The sequence below is a fragment of the Stomoxys calcitrans genome, chromosome 5 (assembly GCF_963082655.1).
Source record: "Stomoxys calcitrans chromosome 5, idStoCalc2.1, whole genome shotgun sequence".
NCBI lineage: Eukaryota > Metazoa > Arthropoda > Insecta > Diptera > Muscidae > Stomoxys > Stomoxys calcitrans.
The window spans coordinates 43058083-43072651 of NC_081556.1; the positions used below are offsets into that span (position 1 = coordinate 43058083).

A 14569-nucleotide genomic window follows, 5' to 3' on the forward strand; every position below is an offset into this window, starting at 1 on the left:
ACACATGAAATGTTTTTCAGTTCAGTTCAGTTCAGTTTCCTTAACCACAGCACCACTACGTTAACGTCTATATTTAGAAAGTCCCCAAGAATATTGAGAGCGGAAAAAGAGAACATTCTCAAGCGAATAATCACAAAGGGGTAGATGTTGAGTGGTTTTTGGTTGCTTGGTTGGGTTAGGATATCATGGTGTGTATGTGTTGCGGTATTTGCACGTTTTATGATGACAATGATATTGTTGCTGTTGTTGTTGTTGTTGTTGGAAAGTAAACAAACTTTTAATTAGGGTCAAGTGCGAGAGCATTTGCATAAATCACAGCCCATCATTATCATCATAATCAACATCGTCGTTGTCGCCAGTGCAAATGTTCACACATGCATTCCTATGGCAATTGCTTGAGAACACTTGAGTGTTCATTCATTATGAGAAAATTGCTTGCAAGACAGGAAGGCAGATATGTGCATGCATGAGTCTACGAAGCTCGACAGACAGACAAACGGATGTTTATGCATACACTTAGAAGAATGTTTAAAATGCATGGCTTCTATAACAAAAAATATGGGGGTTTTAAAAAATAAGATTTCCGGTATACTCAGTATTCTAAAATCAGTAAGGAAAGGAAAAATTCGGGCTGTGTAAACTTTATAATACCCTACACCTGCCCTATAAGTACAGAGTGGGAGCTATATCTCCCAAGTACAAGGCCGAACCTATTCATTCTTCGCATGCCTATAATTTGCCTAGGCCATCGGCCTTCCCTGGCAAACCAACACGCTCTTTAAAAGGTTGAATTAATCGAAGACGCATCGCTCTCAGGTTTATTGAGAGGCTTGGTGCGAATGATATTAAGATTCTCACTAATAAAGAGAGAGACTCCCTAAATTTGGCTTGGGATTTCGTTGCACAGGCTATCCCAAAGACTACATGTCTCGATTCGGAAACTGCTCCGCCGTCAGCCAAAAGGCTGCGGTCAGCTGGAGGGCATCCCATGCCTAAAGGAACTAGGGCGAACAACAGTAAGATGGGTCCAAGAACCTTTGGACAGTTTGGTGATGGCAGTTGTGGACAAGGGAGAAGAACAGGGCTGCATACCTAGGAATAATTGGAGTGGGATAGTCAATGGACTGTCATCAGTATACTCCGATATCCTTGCGGAATTTCCTGAGTCCCCTCCAGTTTGTGAGGATGCAGGCTGATATCGAGGCCGATACAGACCAATTGCTTTCGGAGATCAACGCTCAATTGAAATGTATCGTTGTGCGCTAAAAAAGATTGGTGAGATCTGGCCAGGTGCAGCACTAGATTGAGTCAAGAAGGAAGATATTCCTTCTCAACCAATGGCGCATGCTTGAATACCAAGGATTCCCTCAGATCCTGAATCCATACTTGGAAGACTAAGGGATTGTAATTCCAATCATTCAACCACCAACTGGAAGATTGGTAGATTGGATGAGGCTGATGGTGACCGGAGACATGCAATATTCGTATTGAACTCCGGCTGTCTCGCAGACCTCAACAAGTCTGAGGGGGTTGTATCCTACGGATTCAACAAGTTGAAACTGAAGGTCTATAGAAGCCGTGGGGTTGGGGAATCAGGAGACGACTCAGCAGTTGTGGCTGAACACTTGCCTGAGGCACTATCGACCACATCGCTAAAGTCTGACGGATTGCAGGAGATTGAAAATCCCCCTGCCACAATCGACACAGTAGGGGATGACATTGAAAGGGGTTTCGACAAGCCCTGTGCGGGTGGGTCACAAAGTTGGACTGGGCTCAAAGTGTGCGCCAGCGGGGAAGCACGAAACTCAAAAAGTACTTTGACAGCAGCAGTTAGTGAAGTATCTAAGGAGAAATCGTGCACACCGCAAGTGTCCAGTGTCTTGAGGAAGAGTGGTTCCACAGCCTTCTCAACTGCCCCTGGATGCGTACGGAAGCTCATCATGACAAGTTGTAACGAATCTTGTGAGGATGAACTCATGGTGGAATCAGAAGACGAGGCAGCATTGGCGGAAGTTCTGAATCCTGACTATGGTTTCTGCAAATAAATCTCCACCATCCAGGAACCATGGGTGTGTGGAGGAATGGTACGTAGACTAAGAATTCCGGGATTTAACTTCTCAAGGGTACGGGGAATGGGAGACAAAGAGCCTGTGGTCCATAGTGGTCAAGCGGATCACGAAGGCCCTGAATGACTCGCTTATGTCAGCATGCCCTAGTGCCAAGCCAAGGGGCAAACAGCGACCGCCATGGTGGACCCCAGAGCTGGTTGGTCTAAGGAAGGACTGCAGAAAACTCTTCAACAGAGCACCACACGATTGGGACATCTATAGGGCTGAGTTAAGAAAATATAAGGGCGAGCTGAGAAAGGCTCACAACAAGTCCTGGGTGGAATTCTGCAACTCCGTGGAGGATACATCTGAGGCCTCTAGGCTAAAAAAGAGTCTGTCCTCGAGACCTATTATATTTCGAGGGCGAGCTGAGAAAGGCTCACAACAAATCCTGGGTGGAACTCTGCAGCTTCGAGGAAGATACATCTGAGGCCTCTAGGCTAAGGAAGAGTCTGTCCTCGAGACCTATTACGGTGGTGTATATCCAGAAGTAAGAGAATGTAAGGTCTAGTGAGGAAACACTAGAACTACTCGTTGATACACATTTCCCGGGAATTTCTCCAACGGACAACGTGGCACCAGAAGAGGTTGTCACTGATATGCATTTGTCGAAGTCCCTTAGGGAAATTTGTCGAAGCTGTGAGGATATCGAGGAAGAAGAGTCTATGGTGCATCTGCTGTATGTGTGTCCTCATTTCTTTGAGAACATGTCTGTTTTTTTTTTTCTATCAACCAACACGCAGGGGATGTCCCCTATGAATGCAGTGCATTGCGTTGGCGAAAGGAAATTAGGAATGGGATGGGGGAAAAGGATGTAGTGTTTATTGACATTTGTCTTAAATCTCTGCATGTCATAGTCGGAGGGAAAAGCATTAGCCGGAAGTCGATTCCACATACGAACGGTTCGGGCGAAGCAAGACATTGTCGACCGGACAATGCACATCGACCGTTGGGCAATCAATTAAAAACGAGTGTGAGTTTCTGGAATGTCTAGTATCTCTGACAAACGTCCTTATATAAGGAATAAGAAGACGAATATCAGACGGACACACACCATGGAAGTACCGATAGAACAGCGCCAAACAACCCACATTGCAACGATGTTCAAGAGAGGCAATAGACTGTCTTCAATCAACGCCATCACTTTCCTCTATACACGGTCCAGTAGCTCCAGGGATGATTTTGAAGCTTCAGCCCATACATGTGAGTTGTTTTCCATTTTCGGCTTAATGAAAGTGGTGTAGATGTTAAGAAGATGAAAAGGAGTGAAGTAATTTTTACACCGTTTAAGGAAGCCTAAACACTTGATAGCTTCTTTCGACACTTCAAATATATGTTTAGCCCAACGGACATCACTTTGTATTTTCATGCCCCGAACATCAAGAGCTTCTGATTGTTCAACATCTATACCGTTGATAGACAAAGATGATCGTAATGGATCATCGAATGGTTTGTGTGACAACAAACAGCACTAAGTACTCCGTGCATTCATTCAACCAGCAAATCCTGGCATAGTGTATCGTCCATAACCAGCCTCTTGTCCTCAATCTCTCAAAGACTCGGCCTATGGTCCAATGAGTACGAATGACAGAGATTACTGTCATCCGCAAATTGGTAGATCGGATTCGATGTCTAACTCAAGAGATCGTTGGTGAAAATATGAAAAAGAGAAGGAGAAAAGGCAGAGCCCTGGGGTCAATTTATGTCTATTGGATGCGAACCCATCTATAACGACTCATACAGTGCAATCTCTGAGAAAGCTCGAAATAAATCGAACGAAGTCAATGCAAATTTTGCCCATGAACATTCCACTAAGGAACAGGGGCGTACTTCTCACATATCAATGAGTGCAGTCCGGTTCAAGTTTAAGCTCAATGATAAGGGGCCTCCTTTTTATAGCCGAGTCCGAACGGCGTGCCGCAGTGCGATACTCTTTGGAGAGAAGTTTTACATGACATTGTACCTCACAAATGTTGCCAGCATTAGGAGGGGAAAACCACCGCTGAAAATTTTTTTCTGATGGTCTCGCCAGGATACGAACCCATGCTTTCAGCGTCATAGGCGTACATGCTAACCTCTGCGCTACGGTGGCCTCTATTATCGATACCAAATGCGACAAGCTTTGATAGTAGTGCACAGTGCCAGACCCTATCAAAAGCCTTGGAGATATCGGTAGGAACTAGAAGGCATCTCCCTTCCGTTGTTCCTGTGGTATAACAATGGGCGAAGAGGTCTTACTGAGTTCGATGGCAGATTGCATCTTAAACTTAACCTAACATATATCATGTAGTGTAGGGTATTAAAATGTCGGCTTTGTCCGACTTTATTCCGTCCTTACTTGTTTCAAAATAATTCTAATAAAATTTTGTTTCTTATTTTTACCCATTCTTACAAAGCTTGACAGTTAGAAAACACCCTTCATCATTCTGTTATATTATATACAAATGTATATTTTTGAATTCATGACATTTTAAGTCGATCTTGCCATGTCCGACCGTATGCCGAAAGTGCATCAATTTTCGATCAAGTAAAGCTAACCAGGCGTAATTTTGCATAAATAGCCCGTATGTAATACCATCTCCATTAAAAACCCCTAAAATGTGTAATTTTTCTTCTATTAGCACAAAAGCTTCTGGAATTACTTACAGAATGTATGCCAGGTATGATCTGAATTGGCTCATAACCCATGGGAAACAATTTCTCTATTTTAATCCTTAATCCTCTAGAGGTCGCATTTTGTTTGCAATTACTTTTTATGACCCCCAAATGAGTAATTTTTCTTCAATTAGCACAAGCGCATTTTTTTGCAATGACTTTTTATGATCCCCAAATGTGTAATTTGTCTTCAATTAGCACAAAAGCTTCTGGTATTACTAACAGAATCCATGCCAAGTATGATCTGAATTGGCTCATAACCCATGTGAAACAATTTCTCTATTTTAATCCTTAATCCGCTAGAGGGCGCATTTTTTTTTGCAATGACTTTTTATGACCACCAACATCCATACAGAGAATGGTCAAAGTGGTCTTAACCTGAAATACCTCCAATAAAAATCGATCTTCTAATTTAACATCTTGAACCTCTAGATGTCTCATATCGCTTTGTTCACATATTGTAAGCACTTAATTTTTCCCAGTGTAAGAGATTGTTGTCATTCGAAATTTCGAAAATACTTCTACAGCCAGATGATCTAGTTTTGTTGACAGAGCTTTGGGAAGAACTATATATGTATGTATGTTTGTATTGGCCCAGTGGTCTTGATGATCTTGTTAATTTTCTTGCAAAAAAAAATGTGTTGCTCTTTTTTTTTGTTTTCTACTTAAGCTTTCAGTTGACAAAATTTTATTTCACATATGGCTCTCTTAGTTCTGCTTATGAAAATATCACTTTGGTCAGTCAGATTTCAGAGGTCCGAATGTTCAAACCACAAAAAGACACATAAGCGAGACGCGATCGATACGAAAAGATAAAGAAAAACATTAGCAACGGCAACAACAAACATATATATTGAAATAAAAAAATACAAAAAATCAAAGCTAAACGTATAAACTATACACATATGTATGTATGTATGAATACATATATATGTATGTAAAAGAGAAAGAAGAAAGCATTCACTTGCTACTTTGTTTCAAAATTAAATTTCTGTAGAAAAAAAAATATAAAGCCAATTAGTGAACCAATTTACCAATCAACGAAACAATTGCAAACAAGTTCTAGCACGCTTCCTCAAACGCACTGACAAAGAAAAAGAAAATTGCTTGAATTATACATAATAAAGCGAAAGAAAAACCGCAAAAAGCAACGTAACAGAAAGAAAATTAACGGCCATTTCGAATTAGAGTGACTCCATGAATTACTACTACTCTGTATGTATTAATTGTGTGGAAAGCAGTGAGAAAGTATAATCATGAATAACAGCTGTTCTAAACCGGTGAAATTGTGTTCAATATCTCTCTTTCTCTCTACTGCACCCACCTAAACTCACACACACACACACACACAAACACATATGTACAAACACTCAACAACCAACTAAGCAAACAAGCTAGCTATCAACCACCCAAGCCTCCCTCTCTCTCAAAAACAAAGAGCAAATGCATGCTCCATTCATAGGCATAAATGCTGGAAATGATTTATAGAAGTAGTAGACAACACACCGACATGCATATAAACAAAGCCTACATATCCTGTTATTTTTCTTTTTTGTGTTCCCTACAAACATTTTGCAACATACATACACATTCCCAGCAATGTTCATGAACTCGTGTTTGTGTGTTCAAACTTTGCTAGATAAACAAAAAACAGAAAAAAGAACGAAAGCAAAAACATAAACAACAAGCCTTCAAAGGAAAGGATGAACTTTTGATTACATCCACATGTGTGTGGACTCTGAAACGCATCTGTTCAGATTTATTTTTAAACACCTCGGTTTCGCCTATTCACAGCACACACTCGCATACGCACACGTGTGTGTGTGTGTGTTTGTGTGTGGTTGGTTAGATACTTACATACATTCCTTGTTCTTCTTCATTCTTCTGTTATTTTTTGCCGTTCTCTAAATGTTGCTGCAATCAAGGTCAAGGGCTTTGTCGTTGTCGTTCTCATCCACATCATCGTCTAGGCATAGCAAAAACAAAGCTAAAGCCAAAAGATCTCGGTAAAAAAATGAGAAAACAAAAACAAAACAAATAAGTTGACAAACTAGAAAGAAAAAACAAAAACCACACTTTTTCACACGCACTCACAGCGAGTCAGTGCTGGCTGTTTGGCTGCTCATTAAACAAATCAAAATTAAGCTCTCTCTAGTTTTGCTCTTCGTCTCCTTATTAAGATGTGCTAGGAGAGAGTTGCCGTGTTGTTATTGCCTAATTGAGATAAAAAAGATAACTAAATAAGATAAAATAAAAATAAATACAGTTAAAGAAAAATAAAATAATAATAAAAAATGAAATAAAAAAAAAATTAAATAAAAAAATTCAAATAAAATAAAAATAAAGAAAAAATAAGATAAAATAAAATAGAACAAAATTAAATAAAATTATATTAAATAAAAAAAATAAAATAAAATAATAATAAAAATAAAAATGAAGAAAAAATAAAATAAAATTAAAAAAAAAAATAAAATAATATATAAAATAAAATAAAAAAACAAAATAAAATAAAATAATAAAAATTAATTAATATAAAGTAAAATAAAATAAAATGAAATAAAAAAAAACAAAATAAAATAAAGTAAAATAAAATAAAATAAAATAAAATAAAATAAAATAAAATAAAATAAAATAAAATAAAATAAAACAAAATAAAATAAAATAAAATAAAATAAAATAAAATAAAATAAAATAAAATAAAATAAAATAAAATAAAATAAAATACAATAAAATAAAACAAAATAAAATGAAATGAAATAAAAAAAATTGAATAAAATGAAATAAAATTGAATTAATAATACTTGGCATCCATGGCAAGTAAATATGATTTGAATCAGTTAATAAACAGATATAGCCTCTATATAACCCCATGCCCGGTTTTGTTTCTGGGCCCACTAGAAGCCTCAATTTTCATTCGATTTGGCTGAAATTTGGAACAAAGACTTGAGTTGTGACTTCCAACATCCATGCCAAGTACGATCCTAGTCGGTCTATAAACTGGCATAGCCCCCATATAAACCGATCCCCGGATTTGACTGCTTGAGCTCCTAGAAGCCACAATTTTCATCTAATTTAGTTGAAATTTGGAACAAGGACTTCCAGCAACCATGCCAAGTATGATTTGAATCAGTCCATAATGAGATATAGTCCCCATATAAACCGATCCCAGGATTTGACTTCTTGATCCCCTTGAAACCTCAATGTCCAACCAATGTGGCTGAAATTTGAAACAAAGACTTGTGTTTTGACTTCCAGCATCCATGCCAAGTACGATCCTAGTAGGTCTATAAACTGGTATAGCCCCCATAGAAACTGATGCGCTAATTTGACATCTTGAACCCCTAGAAGCCTTAATTTTCATCCGATTTGGCTGAAATTTGGAACAAAGACTTCTATTATGACTTCAAACATCCATTTCAAGTATGATCAGAATCGGTCTATATACAGATATAGCCCCCATATAAACCGATCTCTCGGTTTTGATTTCGTGATCCCCTAGAGGCCTACATTTTCACCTATTGGTTGAAATTTGACCCTAAAACCTAACCTATGACTTATAACATAAGTGCCAAGTTTTATCCGAAATCTATGGTGGTGGGTACCCAAGATTCGGCCCGGTCGAAATTAGCACGTTTTTACTTGTTTTCATCTTTAAGTGTACTATGAGTTTTATGTCAAAAAGCGTTGAATATGGCAACTCTAACTCCCTTACTCGTATGCAAACAAACTTTTTTAAGTTTGGCGCACATTTGCAGCTCTTCAGATTCTTACGTACAAGACACTTGTCATATCAACAGCATCCACCTATCGCATATGGGCAAACACACACACACACAAACACTGGCAGACACAAACAATCGACAACAATGCCAACAAATGGTACTCAATGTGTTGAGAATAATATTGCTACTCGTATTGTGATTGTTGTTCATAGTGCTGTTATTGCATTGTGCCCATCGGCAATTTGCCATCATTTTATCTACTTTAGATTTTGCAGCACAATGGGTTTTCAGATAATGATAGTTGAGACATTGTCTCAATGAGACATTTTGTTGTAGTGTGCAAATTAAAAAAAAAATCAAACAAAACAAGTAAAAATGCAAAGAGTTCGGCCAGGCAGAAATTTTGAATACCCCTACCATGGATATAAAAACTTATTGAACAAATATTCTTCAATACGGTGACAAATGCATTATTTACGAACCCATAGCATCTATATCGAAATATAGTCGGATCTGGACAAAACTCGATATCAAAGGGTTTTACACCACTCTTCCAAATTTCAGCGAAATCGGCTAAAAAATGCTCCTTTTATGGGATAATTAATGGGGAGTTCGGTATATTTCGCAGCGGTGGTTATCCCCTCCTAACGCTGTCGACACTTGTGAGGTACTATGCCGTATGGAAACTTCTCCTTAAAAAGAGATTTCGCACTGCGGCATGGCGTGCGGACTCTACGGTAAAGAGGAGGTCTCTTATCATTTAGCTTAAATTTGAATCGGACAGCACCCATTAAAATGTCAGATGTTTGCCCCTGTTCCATAATGAACAAATTTGCATTTGAATTGATGTAAAAACAACCAAACAGTTTCTTTCTGCAGAACTTACGTAATGTTAACAAGTAAATACGTGCTAAGTTCGGCCGGGCTAAATCTTGGAAACCAACCACCAAGAATTCTGCTAAAAATTTGCACATACAAACGTGCACATGCGTACTTTGCGTACCGAATTTCTGTTAAATCAGTCAAAAAATTAAACTTCTAGGGGTCGTAGAGGGCTAATAGCTAGATTGGTTTATATGGGAGCTATAAAAGGTTATAAACCGATTTGACACGGTTGTTGGAAGTCATAACAGAACACCACTTGCAAAATTTCAACTAAATCGGACGAAAATTTAAGCTACTGGTCAAAGTCAAATCGGAAGATCAGATTATATGAGAGCTATAACAGGTTATAAAACTATTTGGACAGTACTTGGCACAGTTGTTGGAAGTCATAGCAGAACACTACATGCAAAATGTCAACCAAATCGGACAAAAATTGCGGCCTATATGGGCTTAAGAATCCAAATCGTGAGATGGTTTATATGGGAGCTATTGGGTTGCCCAAAAAGTAATTGCGGATTTCTTAAAAGAAAGTAAATGCATTTTTAATAAAGCTTAGAATGAACTTTAATCAAATATACTTTTTTTACACTTTTTTTCTAAAGCAAGCTAAAATTAACAGCTGATAACTGACAGAAGAAAGAATGCAATTACAGAGTCACAAGCTGTGAAAAAATTTGTCAACGCCGACTATATGAAAAATCCGCAATTACTTTTTGGGCAACCCAATATACCCAAATCTGAACCAATATGGCCCATTTGCAATCCCAAACGACCTACATCACTAAGTATTTGTGCAAAACTTCAAGCTGCTAGCTTTACGTGTTCGACCGCTATCGTGATCTTGACAGACGGACGGAAGGACGGACGGACATGGCTATATCGACTATATAGAAATTCGAGGCGATCAAGAATACGTATACTTAACGGAGTCCTAGATTAATATTTTGCGGTGTTTTAAACGGAATGACTAGATTAGTATACACCCATCCTATGGTGGTGGGAGATGTATCACAAAATTTAAAAAAAAACAGTAAGGAAAGGCAAAAGTCGGGTGGTGCCGACTATTTAATACCCTACACCACCTAATATATGCAGTACTTTTTATATGTAGAACTTATCTCGAAATCTAGTCAGACTTTAATTTGGATACCAATTAAAAAAGCAATTTAGAACTTTGTAAAATTTTCCTACCATAGGACAAATGATTTGGATTTCCACATCTTTAAAAGGCCATATCGAATAAATGATTATATGGCAGTTACATCGAAACGTGTGCCAATTTAATTGACACATACCGGGACATGAAATAGAACATCTCACGCCCTATATTGTAGAGGTATGAGCAAAATTGTGAATTTTGCTGCCTTAAAAGTCCATATCGTATGAAAAATACACATTGGAGCTATATCTAAATTAGGACTGATTTTAATGAAATTTTGCGCACGTATTGGAACGTCAATTTAAACATCTCATGCAAAATCGAACGAAAATTGTGGATTCTAAAGTTTAAAAGGCCATATCGGATGAACGATATATATGGGAGCTATATCTTAATCTGGACCGATTTTCATGAAATTTTCCACACATATTAGGACATCAAGTAAAAAACCTCGCGCAAAATATTTTAAAGATCGGACTAAAATTGTGGCTTCTATAGCCTTAAAAGGCCAGATCGGATGAAAGATATATATGGGAAATTTTGTGCAGATCGGTTGAAAATTGTAGCTACTACGGCCAGTTAAGTGCAAATCGGGCGATACATATATATGGGAGCTATATCTAAATCCGAACCGATTTCTATGAACACACACATATGGATACGTCAAATAAAACACCCCTTGCCAAGTTTTGTAAAGATCGATAAAAAATTGTGGCTTCTACAGCCTTAAACGGCCATATCGGATGAAAGATATGTATGGGAGCTATATCTAAATCTGGACCGATTTTCATGAAATTTTCCACACATATTAGGACATCAAGTAAAACACCTTGCGCAAAATATTTTAAAGATCGGACTGAAACTGTGGCTTCTACAGCCCTAAAAGTCCATATCGGACGAAAGATATATATGGGAGCTATATCTAAATCTGAACCGATTTTTTCAAAATCAATAGCGTTTGTTCTTGGATCAAAAAAGTGAAATGTGCAAAATTTCGTGACAATCGGACAACAAATACGACCTGCACTTTCATTACAAGAATACATGGACTCACAGACGGACATGGCTAAATCGAATCAGAAAGTGATTCTGAGTGGATCGGTATACTTATCAATGGGTCTAGCTCTTCTCCTTTTTAGCGTTGCAAACAAATACACAAATCTATAATACCCTGTACCACAGTGGTGGTGTAGGGTATAATCATAAAGAAAATTAGAAAAGGCTATGAACCGATTTAGACCTTCTTGTACATTTATTGAAAGTCAGAACAAACCACTACATGCTACATTTCAGCCAAATCGGATAAGAATTGCGCCCTGTAGAGGGGCTCAGATCGGTTTAAATGGCAGTTATATCAAAACATGGACCGTAAATGGACCATTACAATCCCAAGTGACCTACTAATAGGATAGGATGACTAATAGGAAGTGTTTCAAGTGCCTAGATTCAATCCTGCACAAAGTTTCAGCGCAATCTTTATTTCATCATACAGATAGACAGACGAACAAGGATCAAGAATATATCTACTTTGGGGGTCGGAAATGGATATTTCGATGTGTTGCAAACGGAATGACAAAATAAATACACCGCCGCCCTTCAGTAGTTGCTACAAAAAGGAATTTTCTATTGTCTTTTTATATTACACTTGAACACATCATAGATTTGTTGAGCCATAAACTCTCAAAGCCCCTTCGGTGTATAAACACTCATTGTGTGATTTCATTTTAAATGTTCACATTTCATGCAGAAATTAAATATTTATCGCAAAGCCTTTTGATATTTCTTCAAATTTCCCCATAGTGAAGTTTAGTATCACCCAGACGATAAGCAAATACTGTGGCATGACGTTCATATATACTCTACTATGGCACACTCATCAACTTGTGTGTGTGTGTGTGTGTGTCCATTTGTTTAAAATTTTTCTGTGTGGATTTATGAGAGAGCGCAAAGGCAAAGCAAAGCAAAGGCTTTGTGTGTGACATCAAGTCTAACGGAATAAACGATCTCATAAATCACATATCCATTCGTAAGAGGGCGGCAAAGAGTCAAACATACATTCACACAAACACACTGACAAACATCTGTTGATAGTTATCGCATCATTTATTTGGGTGTACGCTCATATCTACTGCATAGTATGTTTATCTTGTTATGTGAGAGCGAGTGTATATCTGTTTGTCTGTCTGTCTGTCCGTCTTTGGGTATTTGTCACTTTGAATGGATTAATGTTAGATATGGATGTTTATCTATTAAAAGAGAGCTTAGTGTGCACTCAAAACATTTTTATTGTAGCTTTTTTGTTTTTGTTGTATTTTTTTTTTGACTTTTTGTTTTGGTTTCGAATGCCAACAAACACAGTTTTGGGCAGCAGTATCGCCTAATTTATATGTTGTAATATTTAATGGCAGCAAGCAAATAAGCAATGCAGACAAGCCAAACAGCCTAGCCAGCCAGCCAGTTGGCCAACTAATAGACCATGCAGTCTAAAAGAAGAAGAAAAAGTGGGAAAAAAAACAAAAACAAATACTTGTTGCTTTCTAGCAATCATTCACCCCAAAGAAATGCTTAAAATTTTTTTCAAATTGCACGGTATTATGAAAAAAATAAAAAAATCTCAATAATTGAAAAAAAATCACACACAAAGTGGAATGACAAAACTCATTTGCCATAGACTGAAATGAATAATAATGAGAATTTCTAAATTTAGCCAGAGACAAGTGTATGTCCATAGTCGAGTCCTTATTTCATGTGATGGTTTGCTTTAGAAACTTTTTGTATGGGTGTGTGAGTTAAATATAAATATCCTTGATATGGTTTCATTTTTGTTGTGTGTGTGTGTGGTTTTTTTGGTAGATTGAATTAATAACGCATTGACGTCACCACAAATGATTGTTATAATTTAAAAGTATAATTTTAGGTTTTTTTTTAACCCCAAGGTGGCTCTGTTAAGTCTGTCTATATTTAAAAAATTTTATCGATTTGAGTGTGTGGTCACTTATGCAGGGCAGCGTATGAGTGTCAAAAGAGTGGCCAAAACCGACAATTTCCTTAAAGGGCATAAATATCCAATGGCTTTTATTTGAAATTTTAAGTGAATGGGGCTTGAATCCGAGAATAGTAAACTGGTTATACAGTAGTTTGGTGGACTGCTATGGAGAAAAAGTGTAACATATGGACCATACAACAGGTTCAGAGAACTTGTTGTCTTGGCATAGGCGGAGCGGGCCATGAGGACCACGCCCACTAGGGCACTGAACACTATTCTAGATATCCGACCCATTGACATACAAATTAAATGTGAGGCAGCCACGATGGCGATGGGAGAATGGATTGAGGATGGGAGCAGCTTATACCATCGCTGTATAATCGAGGCGACGATACGAAACCTGGAAGGAAGGGAAGAAGTTTCCGATCGGATACCTGAGATGAACCTTGAAGTCGAGTGCGAGGCACTGCTGCCATCGGCACAGTCTTTGATTGACGGAACCCTAGTATTGCCATCTGGAAGATCATGTTACACGGTTGGATCAAAGCTAGAGGACAAAGTGGGCCTGGGGATCTACATTGAGAACCCAGGGACTGAGATCTGTTTTTAACTGCCTGACCATAATACGGTCCTGCAGGCGGAGATCTCGGCGATCACGGAATGCGTGAAGTGGTGTGGTGCTAACGCGAGGACGTCGAGTGTGAACATCTTTACAGACAGTAAAATTGCCATAAGGGCAATAACAACCAGGACGGTGAGGTCACGAACAGTCTTGCAGTGTAAGAAGGAGATTAATGCCTTCTCTGAGGATAACAAAATCCACATCGTTTGGGTGCCGGGCCATAACGGAGTAAGGGGAAATGAAAGGGCAGACGATTTGGCGGTGAAGGCGAGAGGACTGCCGTCAATAAACTTGGTTAACCCAAAGCCTTTCGGGTCGACGCAGGCCGAGTTAAGGGAGTGGGCGACGAATGCGCATGCAACATTGTGGAACAGCGACACGGTCGGTAGGACGACGAAAATCCTATGGGGGGATCCCGATTGTGAGAAGACG

At 38.4% G+C, this 14569-nt stretch overlaps 1 protein-coding gene across 13 annotated transcripts in view; it reads left to right on the forward strand.

Moving 5' to 3' along the window:
- The window catches only part of LOC106087156 (uncharacterized), a 115903-nt gene that overhangs the window by 45899 nt on the left and 55435 nt on the right, over positions 1-14569 (forward strand). For 3 of the 13 annotated variants that reach the window (XM_059369185.1, XM_059369189.1, XM_059369190.1), the window contains exons 1-2: positions 5526-5670; positions 5761-5978. The exons of 3 other annotated variants lie outside the window; for them this stretch is intronic. Coding sequence is in view for 2 of the 10 variants with exons in the window: in XM_059369189.1 (XP_059225172.1) it covers positions 5961-5978 (18 nt within the window). In the remaining 8 variants the exon portion in view is untranslated. Of the gene's footprint in view, positions 1-5525; positions 5675-5760; positions 6044-14569 lie in introns of those variants that run through there. 7 more of the 13 variants (XM_059369187.1, XM_059369188.1, XM_059369184.1 and 4 more) reach the window with 6 other exon arrangements.